At 44.4% G+C, this 26,416-nt stretch overlaps 2 protein-coding genes across 4 annotated transcripts in view; both read right to left on the bottom strand.

Annotated features, from left to right (window-relative positions):
• The window catches only part of LOC126502536 (ATP-dependent RNA helicase DDX19B), a 49,606-nt gene that overhangs the window by 7,350 nt on the left and 15,840 nt on the right, over positions 1–26,416 (bottom strand). For 2 of the 3 annotated variants that reach the window (XM_050143605.1, XM_050143607.1), the window contains 3 exons: positions 25,915–26,077; positions 25,378–25,569; positions 24,046–25,035 (listed from right to left, as the gene is read on the bottom strand). The exons of the other annotated variant lie outside the window; for it this stretch is intronic. In XM_050143605.1, coding sequence (XP_049999562.1) covers positions 24,974–25,035; positions 25,378–25,569; positions 25,915–26,077 — 417 coding nt within the window. In that variant the 3' untranslated portion in view covers positions 24,046–24,973. Of the gene's footprint in view, positions 1–24,045; positions 25,036–25,377; positions 25,570–25,914; positions 26,078–26,416 lie in introns of those variants that run through there. 3 annotated transcript variants of the gene reach the window in all.
• LOC126502542 (ATP-dependent RNA helicase DDX19A-like) lies at positions 1,612–16,462 on the bottom strand. Its single transcript, XM_050143620.1, has 5 exons — positions 16,313–16,462; positions 13,602–13,650; positions 9,397–9,447; positions 7,653–7,788; positions 1,612–1,767 (listed from the first exon to the last, which is right to left on the bottom strand). Exons 1-5 carry the CDS (start codon positions 16,367–16,369, stop codon positions 1,671–1,673), a joined length of 390 nt encoding a protein of 129 aa, XP_049999577.1. The 5' UTR covers positions 16,370–16,462; the 3' UTR covers positions 1,612–1,670.

Below are 26,416 nucleotides of genomic sequence, written 5' to 3'. Positions count from 1 at the left end.
TATTTATTTATTATGTATACAATATTCTGTCTGTGTGTATGTCTGCAGGCCAGAAGAGGGCACCAGACCTCATTACAGATGGTTGTGAGCCACCATGTGGTTGCCGGGAATTGAACTCAGGACCTTTGGAAGAGCAGGCAATGCTCTTAACCACTGAGCCATCTCTCCAGCCCAGAAATCCTGTCTTGAGGAAAACAAAACAAAAAACAACAAAAACCAAACCAACCACACACACACACAAAAATATATATACAAAAAACAAGTAATCAAACACTGGAATGTTTTTTCTTATAATGAATCGTTCTCAAGTTTCTTCATATTATCTATGTTTCTGAACTGAATAGAAATTGAAATTAAGGATGTGTGGTGGTGGTGCACAACTTTGATCCCAGCACTTGGGAAGCAGAGCCAGGTGGATCTCTGTGAGTTCGAGGCCAGCCTGGTCTACAAGAGCTAGTTCCAGGACAGGTACCAATAACTACAGAGAGACCCTGTCTCAAAAATCCAAAAAAAAGGGAAGAAAGAAAGAAGCTGAGCTAAGAAGGTTACACAAAATATAGAAAATATAGTCTAGGCTTTAAAAATACGCAAGCTCCACGGGCTTGATGGAGGGATGGGTGCTGTGAAAGGTGGGGGGGACCAGTGTCCATGCTCTCATTTTGAAACCCCAGACTATGTGAGCCACAGTCCTCACCTCAAAATGCTTGAGACATTAAACTAGGTCATTTGCTACTTTACTAATAAAAACAATCTGGAAAGGGGAGAAGGCATCAATAAAAACCATTATAAACCTTAAAAAATAAAAATCAATATAAACCTTAAAAAAATATGCGAGCTACCCTTCAGAGCAGTGAGAGCACAAAGACACCTGAGGAGATAACAACCAATCTCAAGTGGCATTTTGCTTCAGAGGAGGTAGGCAAAGGGGTAGGAGAGGAGGGTTTATGGGCTGGTCCACATACAACTGGAGAAATGTTATATTCTAAAGCTAGAGATATTACTGGTATCTTTCTGTATACTTTTTGTTGCAAAGCTCAAAAATTTCAATGTAGTATTTTTGGTAATTATTTTATGTGAATGGGTTTCACTTACACGTATTTCTGTGCACCACTTACAGGCCTCTCAGACTAGAGTTATATACATGTTATATACATGGTTGGGAATCACAATGTGGTTGCTGGGAACTGAACCTGGATCCTCTGGAAAAGAAGCAGGTACTCTAACTGCTAAACCATCTCTCCAGCCCCTCAAAATAGTTTTGAACCAAATTTGTTTTTGTTTTTGAAGAAGGAGAGACTAAACCGAGTTATCAAGAATGCCAAGCAAGGTCAGGAATGTTAGCACACACCTTTAACCCCAGCACTCGGCAGGATGAGGTAGGCGGATCTCTATGAGCTTTAGGTCAGTCTGGTCTACACAGCCAGCTCCAGGTAAGCCAATACTAAATAGTGAGACTCTATCTCAATAAAACAAAAATGAATGGATGAATAAATAAATAAATGCCAAGTAATTGCTCTACCATGAGGTACATTCCAAACTCTGAAGTAATTTTCAAATATTATTTCTGGATTTATTTATTCATTTATTTAATTCTCAGACAATATCTCACTGCAGTCCAGTCTGGTCTTGAACTCAAAATCCCCTGTGAAGAGGTACAGCTGGGTCTGTACTCACGGTTCAGCAAGCATCATGGGCAGCGCATTCTCCTGGATCTTGGATGGTCGATTGAAGCCCATGGCATAGACTCCTTGGAGGAGCTGCGGTTTCCTAGGAGACAAGGTAGAGATGAGATGTTTTTAGACATCTTACCCTAGATCTAACAAGACATGGTGCTTCCTTGTAGGGATAAGTCCCGCCCCTTAGGGGGCGTGTTCGCCCCAGGCTAATGTATTCTTATAAATCTGGCGCTTTCCTGGTCTCCGTAGAACGGTGGTTCTGTAAGTCTATTTCTCCATTAAAGCTGTATATATTTTTACAATCTGTCTGCATTCGTTTATGCCGTTACACTTCCTATCTCAATCAAACTATTATTCTAAAATTTACATTTATTTATTCTCTATGTATACATGTATTTGTGTGTTAAGGCTACCATTAATTATTCTAATCATTCTACCCTTTTTGTTGTTGATTTTTGGTTTTTTGAGACAGGATTTCTCTATATAGCCCTGGCTGTCCTGAACTCATTTTGCACACCAGGCTGGCTTCAAATTCAGAGATCAGCCTGCCTCTGCCTCCAAAGTGCTGGGATTAAAGGCATGTGCTGCCATGCTTGGTTTGCCTCATTTTTTAAAAACTATTTTTATTTCTTGGAGACAAGGTCTCTCTGTGTAGCCCTGCCTGTCCTGGCGCTCACTATAGCCCATCTTGACTCATCTCCTGAGTGCTTCACCACAGTTACCTGGGCTTTGTGCATGCTAAGCACTCTACCAAGTCAAGTACACTGCTATCCTAAAAGTCTTATTTTCTGGTTCAGATGCCAAAACTGAGCCCCAATTTTGTGTGCCCAGCTGGACTAACAAGGCATCCAAAACAAAAAAAAAAAGGGGGGGGATTAAGTCAGTTTCTATGGTAACCAGGTAAGTGTGGTTATTTAGACAGATGTGGTTAAATCTAGTCAAATCTAAGACTAGATTAAGAGACATGCTACACCACGCTTGTTATCACAACACTTGATAGACTAAGACAAAAGGACTGCTGGAAATTCAAGGCTAGCCTGGGCTACTGTGCAGTAGTCTAAAAAATAAGACTAGAAAAGCACCAACTTCTTAATTTGTTGTTTGCTTTTTGTCCCCGCCTCCAGAGTGCTGAGATGATAGGCCCGCACCACTACTTTTGGTTTATGCAGGGCTGGCAATTACACCCAGGGTTTCAAGCACTTTACCAACTGAGCTACATTCCTAGTCCTGGCAACAAGCTCTTAATCAACTACATAGCAAATAGCAATTAATACTACATTTATGCTGTGTTTACAATAAGTTCTCTACTACCCCTACATTCACAAAACATCTAACAAAACCCACACAGCACCCTTTACTTATCTTTACTTTTTATGTATTTATCATCACCGTGCCTACATGCACGACAGACACCTGTGAATGTGGGTCTCACCTGCTGTGGCCCATGCACATGTGGAGGTTACAGGACAACTTTTAGGAGTTGGTCCTCTTCTTCGACCATGGATTCCAGAGATTAGATGACAGTTATCAGCTTGCAAAGCAATGTCTTTTATCCACTGAGCCATCTTGCCAGCCCAGGAAGCTTTTTGCTTTTGTTTTTTAAAGGAAAGAGTTCACATAATCCAGGCTGGCCTTGATCTATGTTGCTGAGGGTAGCCTTGAATTCCTGATTATTTACCTCCACCTCTGTCTTGAGAGCCTGGATCACAGCACAGATGTTCAGCTTTTCACAGAAAAACTAAAAACTGGGCATGGTGTCTCATACCAATAATCCCAACACTTAGAAAGCTCAGGAAAAAGGATTGCTTCAAGTTGCAGACTATCCTGGGCTACACATGAGTTCCAGGTCAGTCTAAGCTACTGAGTGAGGCTTTACCTTTTAAAAGGGGGAGTAGGGGAGGACTAACAAGATAGCGAGTGAAGGCACCTGCTACCAAGCCTGGCTGAGTTTGATCTGTCAGATGGACCCACATGGTAGAAAGAGGGAACTGACCCCCACAAGTTACTCTGTAACCTCTGCACATGCACACACACAATAAATGTAATAAAAGACAAAGGGGCTGAAGAGATGGGTCAGCAGATTAAGAGCACTGGCTGCTCTTCCAAAGGAGCTTGGTTAGATTCTCAGCGCCCATGTGGCAGCTCATAACTCCAGTTCTATGGAGGATCTGACCACCCTCACCTGGCATCTATGGGAACCAGGCATAAAAACATATGTGGGCAAAACACCCACACACATAAATTTGAGAATTTTATATTTTAAATAAAAATGCTAAAGAAAAAAAAAAAAGCCAGGCAGTGGTAGCACACTCCTTTAATACCAACAGAGGTAGGCAAATCTCTGAGTTCAAGGCCAACCTGGTCTACAAGACAGCCAGGACTGTTACACAGAGAAACCCTGTCTCAAAAAAACAAAACAAAATAAAAAAGCCAAAGCAAATTAAGAAATTCTCTAAGTCTTCTCCACCTCTAAAAGGCAAACTCTTCTGGCATATGTAGGTTCTCAGACACAAAACCTTTTAGTATTTTCTATTTGGTAACAAAGAGAGCCTCTAACTTGCTTGTTTAAAAAAAAAAAAAAAAGTTACTACCTAATCGTGATTCACCAACCCAAGAGGTTCCACTGGTTCATCAGTTTTTTTGCATTTCAAATCTTTAATATAAAATAATCCAAGTTGGGCACGGTGGCAAACACTAGGTGGACCTAGTGTTTGAAAGGCGTGTGGGGATGCCCGATTCCCAGCTTGCTGACCAGCCAATCTAGCCAATAGGTAAGCTATGAGTTCAGTGAGAGGCCCTGTCCATAAACAAGGTGGGAAATGGTAAGAGAAGACTCCCCAACATCAATCTCGGGCCTCCAAGTGTCTGCACATGCATTCCCATCACAAGTATACGAACGCAAGCCCCACAAAGAATGAGAAAACCCAAACAATAAAATAACCCAAGAACTCTATGCAATCTGGGTTCCATCCAGTTACCTTACGACGAATACATAAGCGAAAACCTGCCAAAGAGGACAATTCAAGCTCCAAGCACTAGCTCAGATCTGTAATTGCAACACTTGGCTGGCCAAGGCAGGAAGATCTCTGTAAGTTCCAGGCTAGCCATGTGGCTACTGTGGCTACCTAACTCAATTATTCCAAAAACAGCTGAATTGAGAGGGCAAGTTTTTTTTTTTTTTTTTTTTTTTTGGTTTTTCGAGACAGGGTTTCTCTGTGGTTTTGGAGCCTGTCCTGGAACTAGCTCTTGTAGACCAGGCTGGTCTCGAACTCACAGAGATCCGCCTGGAGAGGGCAAGTTTTTTAAATGAAAGGAATTTAAAACACTTGAGCTCAGAAGAACTCACTCAACTGGTTCCACCTGTAATCCTAGCACTTAGGAGGCTGAGACAGAAGGATCACTGGATCCTAGGACTAACCTATACTACCTAGTCCTTAGCTACCTCAGGCTAGGTAGTGAGACCTTAAAAAAGGGGGGGGGGTGGGGGGACCTGGAGAGGTGGCTCTGTGATTAAGAGCACTGGCTGCTCTTCCTGTGGCCCAGAGTTCTGCTCCAGCATTCCCATGGGGACTCACGCCTTCTACTACAGTCCCAGGCAGTGTACTGCCTTCTTCTGACCCCACCCCCAACAGCACACAAATGGTGCACACACATTCATGCAGGCAAAAATTAAAATAACTAAAATAATTTTTTTTCTTTTTTTCAGGATGTTTATGGTCCATGATTTTAATCCCAGCACTCAGGAGACAGAGGCAGGTGGATCTCTGAGGTTGAGGTCAGCCTGGTCTACAGAGTGAGTTCTGAAACAGACAGAACGACACAGAGAAACCCCCATCTCAAAAACAGGTGATTGGGGGCTGGAGAGATGGCTCAGTGGTTAAGAGCACTGACTGCTCTTCCAGAGGACCCGGGTTCAATTCCCAGCACCCACATGGCAGCTCACAACTGTCTGAAAATGCAGTTCCATGAGATCTGACACCTTCACACCAATGTACATAGAATAAAGTTAAGTAAATCATTAAAAAGAAAAAATTAAAAACAGATGATTGGTGGATAAATGAAACCTTTAACAAAGGAACACTTTAAAGTCTAATTTCCAGAAAAACCGTAAAATTCAGACTTTAAGGGCTGAGGATGTAGCTTAGTTGGTAGAGAGCTTACTCTACCAACAGTCCCAGAATCGAATGAACCAGGCCTGGTGGCACACTCCCATAAGCCTAGCACATGGAAGGTAGGGGTAGGTAGGTCAGGTTATCCTCAGTGGAAGGGAGTTTGAAGCCAGCATGTGCTATATGAAACTCTTAAACGGTTGTTTCTTAATAATGAAAAATGATTGTGATAAGATAGCTCTGTTGGCAAAGTGCCTGCCACACAAGCATGAGGGCCTGGGTTTAAATGTCTAGTACCCACATCAAAAGCCAAGGGGTAGTGGTACAAGCCTGTAATCTCAGTGCTAGTGGGGGTGGAGACATGAGGATCCCTGGGATGTCAAGCTCAGTGGATGTCCTCCGGGTTTCTCTCTCACACACACAGTACTTGACAAAAGAGCTCCATCCATTTGGCATTCTCAAGCAGTCAGTGCAGTGGTGTCGAATACAGACAATGCTTTGTCTCCTGCCAAATAATTAAATACAGAAAACCCCTTCTGAGAGCTAGTGAGTACGCTTTGTCATTAAGTGATTCCTTCCCTCAAAGTCTGGCCCATTGAAGGTTTTGCTACATTCTAGGAATCCAGGCTCTTCAGACACTTTCTAAAAAGACTAATGTTTGTAAACCCTGGGGTCATCCGAAGTTCTTACCTAATAAGACATGTTCCTGACATCCAGAAATCGCCTGTCAGTCAATATTTTATTCAAAGTTCTAAGAGTATTTAAAAAAAAAAAAAAAAGACTTTCAGCTATGTGGACTAAATCTGCAGCATTTCAGTCTAAGAAATCACGTGCTGTGGTGCACACCTACAGCCCTAGTTACCCACGAGGCTCAGGGGGAAGCAAAGGCTTACAAGGTACATAGTGAGAGCCCATGCACGCTGTAACCCAGGCAGATCCTGAACTTCTGATCTCGTACTTCAAAGCAGCTAGATCATGGGCCTACATCCAGGCCACTCTGAGATTTAGTATCCAAAGAAAAAAGAAAAAAGCTATACTGGAAGAAAAACGGTAGCAAAAAAAAAAAAAAAAAAAGTGAGAAGACCATCACTTATTCAGACAGTTTCCTCTGTCCCAGGCTGGCCTCAAACTTGCTCTAGTCCAGAATGACCCTGAGTTTTTTTTTTTATCCTCCTGCTTTCACAATCTCCCAAGTGCTGGGATTACAGGTGTGTCACCTAATCCTGCTTTGTGAAGTGCTAGAGATCAAAAACAGGACCTCATATTTGTTGAGCAAGTACTCATTCTATCACAACCCTCGACCTCCTGCACTAATTTTTGAAACATATAGACTATTTGTTTATGGATTTTTATTTTAATTTATTTCTTTTCTTTTTTTTTTTTCCTTTTTTTTTTTTTTTTGAGACAGGGTTTTTCTCTGTAGCCTTGGCTGTTCTGGAATTTATTCTGTAGACCAGGCCAGCCTTGAGAACCACCTACTGAGATTAAAGGTATGTGCTGCCACCATTCAGCAAATCATGTAGATTATTACCTACTCAAAGATGTAAATATGATTAAAAAAAAAACTTTTTTAAAACCAAAGTTAAAGTCCAGAAGAATGTAGCACTGGCTGTCTTAGAACTTACTCTGAAGACCAGGCCTGCCTCAGCCTCCCAAAGCTGTGTGCCACCTCCACCAGCTTTTAATTGTTGCTGCTGTTTTTGAGACAGGATTTCTCTAAGTAGTTCTAACTAAACTGAACTAACAGGGATCCCACCTGCCTCTGCCTACTGAATGCTGGGATTAAAGGGCCACCATGCCCAGTTCAGAGATGCTTTTTCATTGGGACTAGATAAGTTAACAGCTGTCCAAAGCAATGAATACTCACAGACGAAGCTCTTCGAAAGACTTCACTGAGTAGAGAGGCGAGCTTGGGTCCCTCTGCAGGACTTCTACTTGGTTGGTGTTATCCACAAGATTGCTTCTGATCAGCTTGTTGAGCAAAGACTGAGCAGCTCTGTCCTCTGTCAGGAGGAAAGCAGACGTTCTTCACCCACACGAGGCGAGGCCACCCTTGAGAAAACAGTCTCCCCATCTCCACATCAGGCCTTGACAAGCACTCACAGTGGAGGTAAGCCCAGCCCCACTCCCTTCCAGTTTTAATGTATTTAATGTTGTCTCACATGAGCTCACAGCTCCCTTCGGACACAGGGTCCTGAGTTCTGGGATTCCTGTCCTTGCAATGAACAAGCTATTTTTTGTTCTAAAACTCATTTGCTGTAGTCTCCCAGACAGCTGAGACTGCAAGCACATGATGCTCCTCAATCACCCTGCCGGCTATAGTGACACCTTTTGTTTCTGTTTTCCAGAACTAGGGATAAAACTCAGGGCCTAGCACACACAGGACATGTGTTCTGCCCTTGAGGTGCATGTCAAACACACTTGGTGTGTAATGTGTCTGTATGAGTACAAAAGTGTGCATGGATACTTGTGTACATGAGTTTGGAGGTCAGAGATTGAGATCATGAATCTTCCTCAACTGCTCAGTCCCCTCATTTTTTTTTTTTTTTTTTTGTTCTCCAAGACAGGGTTTCTCTGTGTAACAGCCCTAGCTGTCCTGAAACTAGCTCTGTAGACCCGGCTGGCCTCGAACTCACAGAGACCCGACTGCCTCTGCCTCCCAAATCTGAGATTAAAGGGATACACTACCACTACCTGGCAGCTGTCCCCTTATTTTTTGAGATGGGGTCTCTCAATGAGCCTAGAGTTATTTTAGACTGGTTCGGCAGAAAGCTCAGGATCCCCGTTGTCAGACCACCCCTCCACCACCAGAACTAGGCTCACAGATGCATGCTACTGCTCCTAGTTACTGTGTGGTACAAACTGGGGGTACAAACTCAGGTCACGATTTTATGGGGGGCGGGGCACTTTATTGGATGAGCCACCACCTTCCCAGATTTGACACACCACTGTTGAAGACATTTTTTTTTTTTGGCTTCAAGGACAACACACTCTTGTTTTGCAATATTATTTGAAGATGTGTTACATTTGCTTATGTTGTGGCACAGTTGTTTAATAATGCAAAGATGTGTTGCATTCCTTTGTTACATTTGTTTAACTCTGTGAAGCTGTGTTACTTTGCCTGCCTAAAACACCTAAATGGTCTAATAAAGAGCTGAATGACCAACAGCTAGGCAGGAGAGCAACAGATAGGGTTGCCAGGCAGAGAAAATAAACAGAAGGAGAAAAAGAGAAGAGGAAGGAGTGAGGAAAAAGAGGAGATGAGGGTGCCAGGGGCAGCCACTCAGACACACACAGAATAAGAAGGAAAGAAAAGATATACAGAAATAAGGAAAGGTAAAAGCCTAGGGCAAAAGGTAGATGGGCTGAGTTAAGAAAAGCTGGCTAGAAAAGAGCCAAGCTAAGACCCAGCATTCATAAGAAGGAATACGCCTCCGTGTGATCATTTGGGAGCTGGGTGGTGGGACCCAAAAGGCAAAGAGCAAGAAACCAACTGTGCACTCTTCATTTTCCCTCACTTCCTGTCCTCACAACTCAAGTGGCTCCAGTTCCACGTGGCCAAGTCCTGGGCACAGCAAGGCTCTCGCACGAGAACGTCAAAGAACGGTTACCTTTCTCTTCCTCCTCTGTCTTCTCCGCAGAGGTGCTGGTTTTGATAACACCTGCACAAGAAAACAGCTGCCATCAGAAAGGCAAACACTAAACCCATCTACAGGTTAGGACAACATAAACATTAACAATAAAGTGAACAAATTAAAGAACTGGCTTTTTTATATTTAATGGATTTTATGTTTATGAAGCATGTTCAGAACATAAGAAAAAACTTAAATTTAAACTTAGAATCACAGGGGCTGGAGAGATGGCTCAGCGGTTAAGAGCATTGCCTGCTCTTCCGAAGGTCCTGAGTTCAATTCCCAGCAACCACATGGTGGCTCACAACCATCTGTAATGAGAGGCCTGCAGGAAGAATACTGTATACATAATAAAAACAAATAAATAAATATTTAAAAAAAAACTTAGAATCACAAAAATATTTTATTTCTGACTTAATTATCCTAAAAAGCAGCAAAGCCTTACTGTTACGTCCACCCTCGTCCAGAAGGATGACGCACCGGAGCTCTTCTCACTGCAGTCCATTTCAGGACTTTATTCACTTTCTCTCTCTCCTCCTCCCTCTTTCTCTTGGGCAAACCTCTCCCAGCCCTTAAGTAGGCACGAGCTACCAACCCCGGATTGCCAGGTGGGCACTGCCCATAGGTCCATGCATATGCAAGCAGCTGATAATCATTGCGTGATCATAGCATAGGTCAGGCCTTAGCCATCTCAGGAGTTGATTATACGTCTCCATCAGGTGTGACTCCACGCAGCTCGCTACACCTTACATAGCAAATTCTATTCGCCATTTTTTTTTAACCTATAAGACTAGAAAAACTCAATCTGACTAAACATTTTGTGATTAGACTGTAGGGTTAACAGACACTTTCAGGCTGTCGACAGAAATATAAAATTGTAGAACACTCACAAAGAGCCTCGTATGGTGGTGAATGTCTGTAATCCCAGGACTAGGGAAGTAGAAGCAAGCTCACTCATGAATTTGAGGTTAGCCTGGACTATCTATAAATTTTTTTTCTATCTATAAATTCTACATCAGTCAAGATTATACACGGAGACTCTGTTCCAAAAAACACTAAAAATAACAATCTTACAGAGGGTACTTTATGTTTTGTTTGTGAGACAGGGTCTCATGCAGCCCAGGCTGGCCTGGAGTTTGCTATGTGGCAGGGAATGATACTGCACTTCTGATTCTCCTGATTCTACTTCCAAGGGTTTAGATTACAAAGAAGCATCAACATGCCTGGTTCATATGGTACTAAGAATTGGATCCAGGTTCCTGCATGCTGTCCAGCATGCTACCAACTAAGATATATCCTCACCACCACTTTGAAAATATTTGTAAGACAGGTGATGGTGGTACAACCCTTTAATACCAGCACTTGAGAGGCAGAGGCAGGCAGATCTCTCAGAGTTCAAGACCAGTCTGGTCTACAGAGCGAGTTTCTGGACAGCCAGGTCAGTTACACAGAGAAATCCTATCTTGAAAAGCCAAGGTAACAAAATAATAATAAAAGGTAAAAACTAAGGGGCTGGAGAGATGGCTCAGCGGTTAAGAGCATTGCCTGCTCTTCCAAAGGTCCTGAGTTCAATTCCCAGCAACCACATGGTGGCTCACAACCATCTGTAATGAGGTCTGGTGCCCTCTTCTGGCCTGCAGGCATACACACAGACAGAACATTGTGTACATAATAAATAATAATAAAAAAAAAGTCAAAAAAAAAAAAAGGTAAAAACTGAATAACTGGGTAAAAGTAGTTGCTGCCAAACCTCATGACCTGAGTTCAATCTCCAGGTCACACCAGGCAGACACAACCAACGCCTTTAAGTTGTCCTCAGACCTCCAACTGTACACCATGGCACGTCATCACTCACACACACATAGCATAATGAAATTTCTTAAAGATTTATTTTTGTCATAATTATATAATGTTTGAGCACATGAGTGCCCAAGTGTCCTTAGAGGACGTTGTGAGCCACCTGATGTGGTGCTGAGAACAGAACTGGGTTTCTGCAACGAGAACTCTGAACCACTGAGGCATCTCTCCAGCACACCACAATTGTTTTTGGTTTTTCAAGACAGGGTTTCTCTGTGGCTTTGGAGCCTGTCCTGGAACTAGCTCTGCAGACCAGGCTGGCCTCGAACTCACAGAGATCTGCCTGTCTCTGCCTCCTGAGTGCTGGAATTAAAGGCATGTGCCAAGCCGGGCAGTGGTGGCGCACGCCTTTAATCCCAGCACTCGGGAGGCAGGCGGATCTCTGTGAGTTCGAGACCAGCCTGGTCTACAAGAGCTAGTTCCAGGACAGGCTCCAAAACCACAGAGAAACCCTGTCTCGAAAAAACAGAAAAAAAATAAAATAAATAAATAAATAAAGGCATGTGCCACCACTGCTGGCTCACAATTTTTTTTTCAAATGCTTATACTCTTGACCTAGCAAATCTATTCAGGGTAAATTATTGTAGAAATGCACTGCACAATATAAAGTATTTAAGCTCATGGATATTCTGAGACATACTGTTTCTAATAATATCAAACTGAGACAAACCCTAGATGACTGATTAACAATGTATCAACATAATGCAATGTTGCGCAGGTCAATATGGAGAGCATGTAAAGTTATACTGTTGCATGGGAAAAAAATCAGGTATATTGTGCATTATCTTGTCACCTCTCAGAGGTAAGTGATAAGGAGAGAGGAACCGGAGAACAGAAACAATGAAAATATGAATCTCTACCTTCATTCGCCTTATATAACGAAACTTTGGAATATTAAAAATTCAATGCCAGGTATAGTAACACAAATTTGTAATCCTGGCACTTGAGATGCGGAGGCAGGAGGAATGCTATGAATTCAAGTCCAGGCTCAGTTACACAGCAAGACCCTGCTATTAAAAATAAATAAATAAAGAATAGACTTAAACAATTAAGCCAAATGAAACTAAAGTAAAACACCACTAACAGTAGTTACTTCTGTGTTACAGATTTAACTGAGTATTCCTAAAATTCATTTATCCTGTCCTGATCCCCAGTACCTCAGGAAATGGGGTTAAATGTATCCAACTCCAATATTACTGAACCCATATCAAAAGGGGAACCCAGGGCCGAGGAGTGACAGAGCACTTACCTCAAATGTTTAAGATTCCGAGTGTGGTCCTCAGCTTTTCTAAGCATCCAGTCAATCAATTTATCAACAAACAAAGGAATGCTATTTAGGAGAGCACCATGTGAGATCTGGGTAAAATCATTAAAACCCAAGGAACACCAAAATCTGCCAGCAAAAGCCTGGAATAAGGTCTTTCTACAAGTCCTCAAAAGCAACAAACTTTGCTGACACCTTGATCTTAGAATTCTAATCTCCTGGGCTTTGAGACAATAAACTACTGTGGGTTGTTGTTTCTTGAGAAAGGGTCTCATTTTATAGCTCTGGCTGGCCTCTAGGTCAGAAATCCTCCTGCCTCTGCCTCTTCTGGGACGAAAGGCTTACACCACCACACTTGGCAGCTATTATGGCTGCTACCACCTTGGGGTGCTTTGTTAGAAGTGTCCCGGCAAATGAACACAGGCGGGCACAATAAACTCTGGAGCAGCGTGGAAAGGAGGCCTTGCACCTTTTCATACTTTCTGAGTTTTGTTTGTTTCTGAGACAGAGTTTTGCTATATAGTCCTGGGGTGGAGTAGGGGAGGTGGTCTAAAAAACTTCAACAATCCTCCTGACCACAGGAATCACAGGGGGAAGCCACCATGTCTAGCCTGAACCTAGTCAGGTTTCAAAGATTTTAATACCAGGTAAACAGGAACACAATCCAACAGTGACATGTGTGTGTGTGTTGTTCTGTAGACAGGGTTTCTGTGTTAGTCCTTGCTGTCCTGGAACTCACTCTGAAGACCAGGCTGGCCTCACACCCATACCTCCAGCTGCCTCTGCCTCCCAAGTGCTGGGATTAAAGGTGTGTACCACTACCACCTGGTTGTGACTTTTGTTTTTAAAGCATCAGAAGCTGGGAAAATCTGGAAAACATTACCTCTTCAGAAATACACGCTAATTCCTCATTTGGGCTCCATCCTAGGCTGACATCTGCCGAGAGACTCTAGCACAGACCCACTGCGTCACCAGTGACGCAGGTGCAACTCTGTACCTCGTCTGCAGTCACCAGTGACGCAGGTGCAACTCTGTACCTCGTCTGTGGTTACCAGTGACTCACCATTTGTGTCTGCTTGGATTTTTTCTTCTTTGATCTGCAAACTGCTCATCTGAGTAAGAAGAAAAGGAAACAGTAAGCAAGAGAACCAACCAAGGGAGGCAGTAGGGCTGCCTGGTGAGAGGTTAGCAGAAACTACTGCAGAGCTTGCTGGGGAACTAGTTTGTTCCACTCAATACGGAAGTGCTAAAAGCCTGGGCAAAAGCATCTCACGTTTCCTCAGCAGCATAAAAAGAGGAGGTGGGCATGGATTAAACATAATGTTATAAGGAGAAAGGGGGAGAAAGCCTTTGAGCGTTTGCTTTTCTTCTGACTTACACTCTTTCTAGAACATATCCAAGTTTTTGTTTGTCTGAGTTTGGGTGATGCTAGCAGGACACAGAACTTGTGTCCTTAATGGCAGGCAGGCTACCACTAAACCATGCCCCAGCCTCTTTAACCCTATTAACAGCAAATAAATTATAGTCCTCTATCCTTTTAACCTGCATGGTACGTTAGTTTAAGATGTATTACAATGAACTGAGTGCAGCGAAACAGGCCTTTATCTATAGCACTTGGGGAATGGAGACAGCAAGAACGGGAGTTGAAGATCATGAGTTAGAAGCCAGCTCGTGCAACATGAGACTTGCCTTAAAACAAAACAAAACAAAACAAAACAAAACAAAAAAACAGCAAAGTCAATGCCCCCATCAAACAAACCCCACAGGGTTTCTCTGTGTAGCTTTGATGCCTGTCCTGGAACTAACTCTGTAGACCAGGCTGGCCTCGAATTCACAGAGATCCACCTGCCTCTGCCTCCCGAGTGCTGGTACTAAAGGTGTGCACCACCACCACCACCAGGCTCAGTTGTTGGTTTTGTAAGACAGGGTCTCTCTACAAACTTTGGCTGTGCTGGCATACACTTCTGTAGACAAGCCTGTCCTCAGACTCAGAGATCCACCTGCTTCAGCCTCCCAACTGCTGAGATTAAAAGTGTGAGCCAATACACTTAGCTTGAACTGTTATCCTTCTTGGAACCACTATAATGCTCTCAGATTTGCAATACTTTGCTAAATGCGTGTCTAGGAGGTGAAAAGTGTATGCGTGTTGGAGTGGTGGTGCTGAAGTATATCTCAAGGGGATTTACATCAGCCTTCTGATAAGCAGAATGATTAGGTCAAATATCCAGGATGTTTAGGTGCTATTGGTGACATTCACATCATAATGAGATTAGGGACATACTTAGCTTTTACCCCCTGCAGTGTAGGGGTAAAGTCCAAGCTAAGCAAGTGTGACTTACAAAACTAAGTCCCCAGCTTTGGTTAGTACATTTAAAAAAATCCAGAAATGTGGGTACGGTGGGACCCTCCTGCAATTCCAAATAAGACAGGAGGATTACCGAAGTCCAGGGGTTTGAGGCCATACTGGACATCAGTGTGAGATGCTCTTTCTCAAACACATATAATTAAATTGAAAACAATTCCCAGTCACTATCTTTTAGGGACAATTTCATACCAAACATCAGATTTGAAGTTTCAGCCTGGGGCTCATAAGATAGCTCAGTGGGGAACTGCATGTCATGCAGCCTGACAAACTGAAATCCATCCCCCACACACAGGCATGCTTAAAACAAGCATACATACACAAAATACAATTAATGGTTTAAAAAATAAATACAGGAGCTACAATGATGGTTGGTTCAGTGGTTAAGAGAGTTTGCAGAAGTCCATGGTTTGGCTCCCAGCACCCACAGAAAGGCTCACGTCAGATCCCCGGAATCCAACACCCTCTTCTAACATACGAAGTCACAAAAGATGGTGCACAGATACACATAAAACAGACATAAGTAGATATTAAGAGAAAGTAGTTGAGGCCACCCTGAACTAAACTGTAATCTGCAGGTCATCTGGTCTGTCTCAAAAATAGAACAAAGGAGGCTGGAGAGATGGCTCAGTGGTTAAGAGCATTGCCTGCTCTTACAAAGGTCCTGAGTTCCATTCCCGGCAACCACATGGTGGCTCACAACCATCTGTAATGAGGTGCCCTCTCTGGCCTGCAGACATACATACACACAGACAGAATATTGTATACATAATAAATAAATTTAAAAAAAGAACAAAGGCATCAAATCTGTAACTCTAGCGCTTAGGAGGGAGCAGAAAGATACCCAGAATTCTGAAGGCTAGCCTCAGCTACACAATAAGAAGCCAACCCACACTAAGTGAAACCCTGTCTCGAACGCACTACCACCACCACCATAAAAAAGCCTTAAAAAATGAAACTAAACGTCACTAAAATATTAACTAAACAGTTTGTATTTGTAGTTATGTGATGCATTAAAGCAAAGCAAAACAAAAACAAAAACCGTTGTTCTGGAGAGCTACAAACCGCCAACCACATTAAGCATGAATGTAAGAACTGTTAGGTGAAAAGAGGCATAAACGCGCTCAAAAACTGTCCCTTAGCAATGAAAATGATGGCATTTGTTATGAAAGGTCAAGAGAAAGCCAGTTTGGGGCCTCGCACACATAGTGAGGACAGAGTCACCACGGGAAAAACTTTTCAGTCCACTCGGATAAGAAACTCGCAGCGGGTTTTCTGCGCTCTAGGAACAAATCAGCACTAAGCGATTGGCCCGCTGCAAACTCCAGCGGCGCGCGGGCCGACCCGACTCGGAGGTCTCCGAGCTGGAGACGGCGGCCTCCCGAGACCCCTAACCCCGCCAGGCTACCGACCGACTTGACAGCGGCTTCCTGCTCGTCCACCGCCAGCGCCCAAGAGTCGGTGGCCATGGTCCCAAGACTGGAGAGACCTGCCGATAGGTTCCGGACCTCGTCAACCCCAGCCCGCGCCAAGCGCCAAGCGCCACTCGGGCGGAGCGGAAGAAGTTGTGCGTGGAATTGACGTCAGTTCCTGTCCCGCGAGGTCGTCTCCCACCCGCGCTCCGCCCCTGCGTTGGTAGGCAAGCCTACTTGACTGGGTGTAGTCTGATTGTAACTTAACGCCCAAGAGCTCGGCAAAGAGTAACTTAGCACTCACTGCATCTCTTCGTTTCACACTAAAATAGTTCCTTTTTTTGGTTCGTAACAAGGTTTCTTGCAGTTAGCTGCCTTGAACTCGGTTTCTTCCTTCACTTCTCAAGTGCCGAAATTACAAGCGATCCGACGCCTTCTACCGGCCTTTGCGGTCACGGACACAAACATGCATGCACGTAATTAAAAATAAAATGAGCCGGGCGGTAGTAGCACAGGCCTTTAATTTCAGCACTTGGGAGGCCAGAAGCAGGCAGATCTCTGAATTCGAGACCAGCCTGGTCTACAGAACGAGTTCCAGGACAGCCAGAGCTACACAGAGAAACCCTGTCTCGAAAAACAAAACAAACAAAAGAACGCATCGTATACAATACATTTGAATCATTTCTCAGCATCCCTTATGTCATCTCCAGTTAGGTCTCAGCATCCCTATGTCATCTTTATTTCCCAGTTAGAGAAGTTAATTCTGACATCACACAGCCTGAACAACGGACAAATGTGACCATTGATTTCAGGACAACCCAGGTCTATAGCACAAGCCCAAAACCTGGGTTAGTTGTCTTCTTACCAATTCAACAAGCATGCATCTTAGGACCTTGCCTGTATCTGACTGACCAAAGGCAAATGATCGAACCAATCACCAGAGGACAACATCCCTTTCCAGGGTGTGAAGATTGCTTGACATTATGTAGATAATGGAAGTACAGGGCACTATGGGAGATTAATATAGAAATGGAGCACACCTTCTGAAGATTTTTACCACTGAAACAGGAAGAAGAGATCCAGCGAAAGGTAGAATTTAAGAGTCATGGGGATAGCCAGGATATGGTGGTGTACGCCTTTAATTCCAATGCTTGGGAGGCGGGTCTCTGTGAGTTCAAGGCCAGCCTGGCCCAGTGTTCCAGGACAGCCAGGACTGTTACACAGATGAACCCTGTCTTGGAAGCCAAACAGATAAATAAATAAATAAATAAATAAATAGGCCAGAGAAATGCCTCAGACGTTGAGAGAACTGATTGCTCTTCTAAAGGACCGGGGTTCAATTCCCAGCACCCACATGGCAGCTCACACTGTCTATAACTGCAAGCCGTGACACCCTTGCACAGACATACATGCAAGCAAAACACCAATGCACATAACATGAAAATGATTTTAAAAATTCATGGGAGGGGGCTGGAGAGATGGCTCAGCGGTTAAGAGCTTTGCCTGCTCTTCCAAAGGTCCTGAGTTCAATTCCCAGCAACCACATGGTGGCTCACAACCATCTGTAATAAGATCTGATGCCCTCTTCTGGCCTTCAGGCATATACGCTGACAGAATATTGTATACATAATAAATAAATAAATATTAAAAAAAATTCATGGGATCACAAGTTGTTTGGAACATCTTGGTTGCAGAGAAAGCCCACCATGCAGGCTCCTTAGTTTGTTGAGCTCTCTCTCTCTTTAGTTTTTTTCAAGACAGTTTCTCTGTACAGCCTTGGCTGTCCTGGACTCACAGAGATCCACCTACCTCTGTTTTCCAAGCACTGGAATTAAAGGTATGAACCATCACACACAGAAAACTCTCTTAAACTTTTTATGAAAATATTTACTTTTCTGTGTATTAGTGTTTCTGTCTGCACTTATGTTTGTGTGTCAGATCCCATAGAACTAGAGTTAGAGTTGTGAGCTGCTATGTGGGTGCTGGGAACTGAACCTGGGTCCTCTAGAACCGTTGAGCCATCTCTCCAGCCCCGAGCCCTCTAAGGATACAGGATCCGTGAGAGCAGGACTGCCAGGCTGTCCTCTACTGCGCTTCCCGACTCTGCTGCATGGCAAGGCTCCTATTCCCAATTCTTTCCTTGCCTGCATTCACGTCCGCTAGGAGCTGGGAGAGAGAAGTTTCTACTCACCCTTTAACTTTGGCAGTTTCTTTCAGTTTTTGCTTTTTGCTTCAGGTTGGGATGGAGGGTGTGAAAAATGAGAAATTAGGAAAATACAGAAGGCCATCAACTTCTGCGATGACAGGATAGAACTGGAGCAGTGAGGGCCCCTCGTCAACTTCATTTTGTACTTGAACCAAAAATGCAGTGTTTTTTATTTTTAGATCCACTCTCACTTTGACCTCACAGTCCTCCTGCCTCAACCCTTTGACCATTGAGATTATAGGCGTGTGCTACCAAGTACAGCTAAAGCTGAGTAACTCTGGTTGGGTTGGAACTATGTAGACTAGGTTGGCCTTAAACTCTTAGAAATCCACCTCTGTATGCCCACTGAAAAATTAGGATTAAAGCCATTGGCACAGCTGACAAGCCACTGTGTGAGAAGACCTGCGGCACAGCTATGGACAGTTGATCTAAAGGACTTGTTTTATCGCTTCAGGGACAGGAAGCAAGAGTCAAGTTGACTGCACGTACTGGCTTTGTGGGAGCCTAGTCGCTTTGGATGCTCACCTTCCTAGACCTGGATGGAGAGGGGAGGACCTTGGACTGCCCACAGGGCAGGGAACCCTGACTGCTTGTAGGACTGGAGAGGGAGAGGGAGGGGGAGTGGGGGAAAAATGGGAGGAGGTGGAAATTTTTAATAAATAAATAAAAACTCAAAAAAAGAGTCATGTTGAATTCTAGGTTTCTAACTTGAACAATAGGCAGGGTGTTTGCTAGGCTTCATGCTGTTCTGTTCATAATAACGGAACTAGAAAACACCCCAGGATAAGCAGCAGTTGTTTCTCCTACCCTAGAACTCAACCATCAGGTCTTGGGATGGATTTGGGGGATTTCCAGCAGATAGGGCCACAGGATTGAACAAGGTTGTCTGTGGCAAAGAGGAGGAAATGACCAGACACTGAGACATAAGGAGGTGAATAAAAGCATTAAGGAACCTGAGACATGGTCAGAAGAAACAAAAAGTGAGTGTGTCCCAATGGTAAGCACTAGAGTGGCTCTAGTTCCTGGAGGACGTTCTGCTGGATACTGCTAAGGAATCTAATACAATACAAAGTGTGCTGCAGATCAGGCTTGCACAGTCCATCAGTGTTCTGGGCAAAGGACACTTTTTCAGGAGAGCTGTGGGGAGCACAACTACATAGGATTAGTACTGGAAACCAAAGCATCAAATTAACTCTTGTAAACCTTGGCCAGAACAAGTGCTGGGGCTGGGTGGGGTGCTGTGCACTTGTAATGGACACATTTGCAAGTCGAAGGAATGCTGTGAGTTTAAGGCCAGCCTGACCTTGTCTCAATAAAATGGGCACTCAAGAGATGGCTCAGTTGTTAAAAGCAGAGGACCCGGGTTTGGTTCCCAGCTCCATATGGTGATTCGGGATTGTCTGTAAGGAGAGTTCTAGGAACTGGATGCCCTCAGCTAACCTCCACAGGCACTGCAGACATACATGCAGACAAAAAACCCCATATACATTTTTAAAACTCTATTTATTTAAAATGACAAGCAAATCGTAAAAATTACAATCTGTGTGTGGGTATGATAAGGTCTAAAGACAACTCCCCGAGGCAGGTTTTCTAACTTAAGCTTTTATCCACTGAGCCATCTCACCAGCCATATCTTGATAACCTCTATGCGTATTTAGCAGCTACTGCTGTCAGACAGCAAAATGCACACACACACACACACACACACACACACACACACACACACACACGCTCATTTGGTAACATAACCTGCGTTGTCCTTTTGTCTCTTATTTATTTGGGTTTTGGAAGCAGAGTTTTTCTGTGTGTAGAGTTCCCTTCAAGTATAAACAGGGGAAGGAGGTTAGCCCTCAGGAATAACAACCTAAACTCAGTAGACTGTTATGAAACTGAAGAATTAGAATGCTGGAGAACACACTGATAAGGATGTAAGAGAACAGCAAAGACTGAAAACAAGAGCCATCTAGGGAAAAATGTCTCTTACCTTGGCAATATCTACCCACAGCCCCAGGCTAAAAGGGCACAAAAAGCTCTGCTCTCTCATCCATGTCCCTTATCTGTCCATGAACTACAGCTAAGGCAGAAGGGTGAGTGTTCCATTCAGACAGCAGTCAGGTGTCACTGTCAAGCTTCACCTAACCTTTCATTTTTGGTGAGATGCTATCCATGTTGTCCCAACAGTTCTCAAACTTTCAGCGGCGATCAGCCCCGGCAAGCATTAAGATCACAAATGTATGCCGCCACACCCAGCCCGGCCTCAGACACCTTTCCCCACCTTCTTTTCCCATGTCACAACTCAAACTGCAGAAAAGCTTTGCCCCATGGATTCAAAAGCCAGGGCAGTCTAGAGGCCAAGGAAACCATGTGCTACCCTCATGTGTCCACATTTTCACACTAGGTCTCCAAAGCCGTTGATAAACTATCAAAGAATGAGTGCCTCGGTGTTATTGGGTTCATCTCATGCCCCAGGGTCCTTTAGGGAAGACACTGCAACAGCCGGGCAACAGAATACAGAATATTTATTCTCAGGCAGAGGAACAAAGTCAGTTAAATTGCAAGATGTTCCCAAGAATCTGGAGAAACTTGAAGATCCCTTAAATCTTCATTACCTTGGGTGGTATGGGCAAAGGAGGCAGTCAGTACAGTCTCTCCAACAACAGAAATCCAATTTCACTACATCTGTGATTTAAGAATTTCTGAATGTTGACGACTCAGTCTTCAGACCTACTTTCCAGCTGCGTCTGATCTTCAGACTACCCAGGCTTGGCTATGCATTCTGTCACAGCAGGATAGTGGACTATGACGCAGTCTAATCAGTGGGTCTTGGTAGTTCCTACCTAGAATCCCACGACTCAGGATGCTAAGGCAGGACTGCTTTGATTTTCAGGCCAGTCTGTGTTTAATAGTGAGACTCCCCTCTCTCTCAAACACAGGAAAAAAATAACCATTTTGTCCTGTGAACCTTGACTTTCCTCTCAGCCAGGTAGAGCTCTTTGTCTTCCTAGTATATCTCCTTCAGTCTTGTCAATTTGACTTTGGCAAATTGTTGACAAAGAAACATTTTGTCTTTGTATTGAGACAGGGCCTCATGGAGACCAGGCTGGCCTCAATTCTCTTTGTAGCTGGAGGACCCTGCACCCCTCATCTTCCTATCACTTCCTGAACTCTGGAATCTCAGCCATGCCCCACCATTCTAAGCTTTAGTCTTATGTCCTGGGCTGGGAGTCAATGATAAAGAGGGAAAGATCTCCAGGCTACACATTCCTACCCAGCCTCTTGTAGCTTAGGCTGGCCTTAAACTCCGGAACTTCCTGCTTTCATATCACAAGCATGAACCACCATGTTCTGCCTGTTTTTGTTTGTTTGTTTGTTTGTTTGTTTCACTTTGTTTTGAGACAGACCAGGCTAACCAGACTTCAAGCTCGAATCCCTCTTGCCTCAGCTTTGGTAATGCTGAGACTGACAGGTGTGGACCATCACTCTTGGTCTCTAAGACCTATTGCCCCATTTATATCCTTTTCTTTTCCAAGGTTAGGAGGATGGATCTACAAACTGAATTTACCAGCAGTGGTCTTTTTCTGGATGGTTAGCCTGTTTTACTGCAGTGAGGCAGGAGGTGTGTGTTTGCACACCTCTGCTAAGTGGGCAGAATCCTGGGTCTACAGAGGTTTCCCAGTTACTCATGTTAGAGCAGTACCAATTGAAACAGACTAACTAGGTAATACTTAGCCTAAGGTATAACACGTGACTTAATACCAACAAGCACAAGATGCTACATCCTTCTTATAATTATTAATGTCTTAGTAACATGACATCATTAAGAACTACGTCTCACTTTTAACCCAGCACTTGGGAGGCAGAGGCCGAGTTTGAAGCCAGTCTGGTCTATTACAGAGTAATAGCCAGGGCTACTGAGAAACTCTGTCTCAAAAAACAAACAGAAAAAAAACCAAATAAACAAAAGACTATGTCTCAATAACTGATTAGTTCTTATATACACAATCAATAAATGCTACTCAGAACAAAATACCCCAGTCTGGTATGATGGTGCACAACTGTAATTCTAGCATGCAGCACTGAGGCAGCAAAGTGAGTTTGAAGCAAAAACCAAAAACCCATTAAAACCTATTATGAAAAATAAACATCACAAAACTTTTCATTAGACAAAAACATTTCTTCCCTGAGCTTCTCTCTTCTTTCCCTGAGTTTCTTTGTTCCTAGGTTCAGTTTATCATTTCATAAACACGTAACTTTCTTGAAATCCGTCAAAGAATCCCGGGGCCCAAGGCTCAGCAAGCTCAATTCGGTCTTGGACTCCTGAGAGCTCTAAGCTGGCCCTGGGGGACAGGAGGTGGCAGGAATGAGTACGGGCTGTGAAGGAATACGGCCCACAGTGACACCAGTGACATTTCAGAGTCACCCACAATCTTGGGTCTCACCTTTTTAAAAGGTGTAAAATCCTTTTGGAGTCCTCCCAAGAAATTACTTAAGCTCAAACTAACACATATACTTCACAGACATCATGAAACCCAGTCAGGGAATTTTCAGAGGTCCAAGACACTAGGTTAAGAATGGCTGAGCTACACTTCCCCCAGAAGCCACTGGCGAGTCTGCAGCATACTTCCCCATCCTCGTCAGACTTGGCAAGAGTCTATATACTTCATCAGTTATGACCTTGGTTTTAGTTATTTCAGGTTTGGTTCACAGTATTTAGGGAGAACAAAAAATTTCTTCTCTTAAGACTCCTAAGATAGATCAAAGTTGGCCAGGAGCATACAAAGAATTCTAATCAGTCAATGCCCGTTAAGAGGAAGTAGCTGACCAGGCCTCCTGTTGATCTCTCTGTTGACATTAGGCAAACCACTCCCCTTTCCCAGGTGATGGAGCTGGCCTTAAGATATAGGAACAGAGAAACCGCCTCTTCCGTGGCTGGGGGTAACAACAGTTCAGTGTAAAGTGCTTACCTAGCATATGGAAGACTCTGGGTTTGAGTCCCAGCACAACACACACATGAAAAAAAAAAGTCCTAGAAAGAGGAATCACTCCACGTCCAAGCCTAAGAACTGAAGAGGACATGCTTCTGGTTCATCCCAGCTCTGCTGCTGTCACTTTACGGGCACCTACAGCCGAGCCCGGCATGAGGACCTGTGACTACACTACTCACAGGTGATCATTCTTGTCTTGGACAGATAAATAGCTGTGGTCCATGCTGTCCCTCATCACACTGCTTTGTATCCCTTCCAGGCACAGTAAACACAGATAATCGGAATCCCTTTAGAATCAAGATGCGCAAGTCTGGAGCCATTCCCTACCTCCAACAGAACCACCTTTAAGGAACTGCATGCACAGCAAGAATGCCTGGCAAGGGGGCTGGAGAGATGGCTCAGTGGTTAAGAGCACGGGCTGCTCTTCCAGAGGTCCTGAGTTCAATTCCCAGCAACCACATGGTGACTCACAACCATCTGTAATGAGATCTGGCGCCCTCTTCTGGCCGTGCGGGCATACATGGACACAGAATGTTGTATACATAATAAATAAATAATAAATCTTTAAAAAAAAAAAAAAGAATGCCTGGCAACTGCTGACCATTCTAGACCTGTTTAGATTGAGCCTGCCCATCAGAAACTTGAAGACAGAGTATTCACTGAGTTTCCAAATGTCAGGTAACCTTTCATTTGTCTGGCACTAGTAAGAAAGAGTTAAGGTGATGTTACGAATTTAAAAACGACGATGCAAGTATCCCATGATGCAGGCTTTGTGGCAAGCTAGAGCTACGACTAAGTCTCTGAGATGACTTCTCCATGGGTCTTTCAGAGCCCACTAATAACTAGATCTATACTGCACAGATTGCTACCTGCTGAGCATGCTCTGAGGCACGAACTGAAATAGAAAGGCCTCAAAGGCATTTTGGTCCAACATAGTAAATCTCTGTGGAATGAGTTAGCAGGGCTCTGGTAACTCAGCTTAGCCATTGCACACAATTCCTAAGCAGCAGCTCACGGGCCAACTCCTCTAGCCATCCTCCTGGCACGAGGACTGGCTCACATACAAATCCTACTTGGGGATTCTGAATCTGGGTGCTCTCACTTCCACAAGGCTGGCCTGCACACTCGAAGTCAAAGAACAGCTAAGGCTTGTCATAAGGAATTCTGAGCATTTTATCGAGATTAGGTAATGATGAGAAAACACTGGACAAAAAATAAAATGACGGAACTTCTAAAAGGTAAATTTCTGTGTATTCATGCCTAATCTTCCAAAGTTGTGTAAACAAATTTTCTACCATCCCCCATCATTTGCACAAATTTCTGTCAAGTCCAAACGTAATTCTGAATGAGGTAGGTAGTCTCTACTCAGGCCTTGGTCTTTGGGGTGCCTGTCAAGGCTTATGCCATGAAAGCTCCACGCTCCCAGGCAGGGACAGTGCTGAGGGTGGTGCCAGTTGCTGGTGAAGCTTCTCAGTTGGCTATTTTCTCGATCTCATCCAAATCATCTGTGTCCAATCTTTCTATCTTCTTATCTGAGAGAAAAAAGATCAGAAGACCACCGTGGACTACCATGGGAATGCAATGGACGTCACCCAGAGCAGCATGGCAGTCTGGGGAGGTGCCTCGCTGTGGGACAGTGATGCTTCCTCCAGGCACAGGGCAGGCTTCCTGAGCCTGGGTAGCTGGCAACAGGGCCCTGGTCGCTGATACCGACTTCCCAGGGCACTGATACTCCAGTCCCTGAGCCCTGAGTGTGCAGGTGCTCTCCCTGACAAGGCCCAGGTGGAGGCAGCATATGCAGGGACAAAGGAAACCTCCCCTCTCCCACCCTCCCCTCTGAAAAGGTTCCAGGCACAGCCAACTCAGGCACTCACTAAAATGCTCCTGGATTCTGTTGAGGATATTCATGCTGTGCTTGCTGTCAACCATGTTTACAGCCAGACCCCTCTTGCCAAAGCGGCCCGTGCGCCCAATGCGGTGCAGGTAGGTCTCGTTGTCCGGGTTCCCGTCCTTGTCCACAGGAAGGTCAAAATTGATGACGACAGACACTTGTTCAACATCAATACCTGCACAACGGGGTTGGAGGGAGGCAGGGGAAAAAGGGGCCACCGTCAGCCACACACACCCACTTCCACTGGAGACATGGCTCGGGCTGGTCATGTCTGGGCTGTGGGCACTAAAGAGGATGCCTACAGGACAGTGGCCTCAGCAGAAGAACAAAAAGCAAGTGTCTGGAGGCCTGAGTTTCTTCACACCAAGTTGGGACTGCTGGCTTCCTTCCAGTGGTCCTACTGCCCAAGGGGAATTGGTCTAAAGCCCTCCCACCTCCATGAGACCACGGATACAGGCACTTTCCTTGCTCAGAGGGCCTGGGACCCCAAGCCTGGGAAACAGGGCCAGTCTCTGCTCACCACGGGCACACACGTTGGTGGTCACCAGGACCTTCTCTTTGCCTTCTCGGAAGCGCTCAATCACAGCTGCCCTCTGCTCCACCATCATCTCCCCACTCAGCAGAGCCACCTGGTGGCCCTCCTTGGAGAGCTCCGCTGCCAGCCAGCTAGCTGTTTTGCGGGTCTGGGGAAGAAAACAAACAAAACCCCACAAATGTTTAAGAAATATTAGTACCTAGAGGGACTACTGAAGATCCAGAAGAGTCTATCTGAAACTTAGCAGCTAAACATCAAGTATGCTAAAACTGCCAATCTGACAGCACAATAGCTACAAAACTACCACCTGGGGAACAATTTCACAATGTTCCTACGATAAAATACACTTGGGTCTGGTGAAATGGTTCAGTGGGCAAAGACACTCACTGCTAAGCCTAATGGTGGAAGAAGAGCACCGACATCCCAGATATCCTGACATGCCTTGCATGTACAACACAAAATTAATTTTAAAAACTCACCTATGGGC

Source organism: Alexandromys fortis, unplaced genomic scaffold (assembly GCF_014885135.2).
Source record: "Alexandromys fortis isolate MF-2015 unplaced genomic scaffold, M_Fortis_MF-2015_v1.1 scaffold_1, whole genome shotgun sequence".
Taxonomy (NCBI): Eukaryota; Metazoa; Chordata; class Mammalia; order Rodentia; family Cricetidae; genus Alexandromys; species Alexandromys fortis.
This window is presented reverse-complemented; position numbering and strand designations above follow the sequence as displayed.

Coding starts and splice junctions, on each gene's coding strand:
- LOC126502542 (XM_050143620.1), bottom strand. CDS start 16,369: ATGGCCACCGACTCTTGGGCGCTGGCGGTGGACGAGCAGGAAGCCGCT. Junction 9,448..13,601: donor AATCCAAGCAGACACAAATG/GTGAGTCACTGG, acceptor TTTCTTGTGCAG/GTGTTATCAAAACCAGCACC. Junction 1,768..7,652: donor TCTTTCGAAGAGCTTCGTCT/GTGAGTATTCAT, acceptor CTTGTCTCCTAG/GAAACCGCAGCTCCTCCAAG.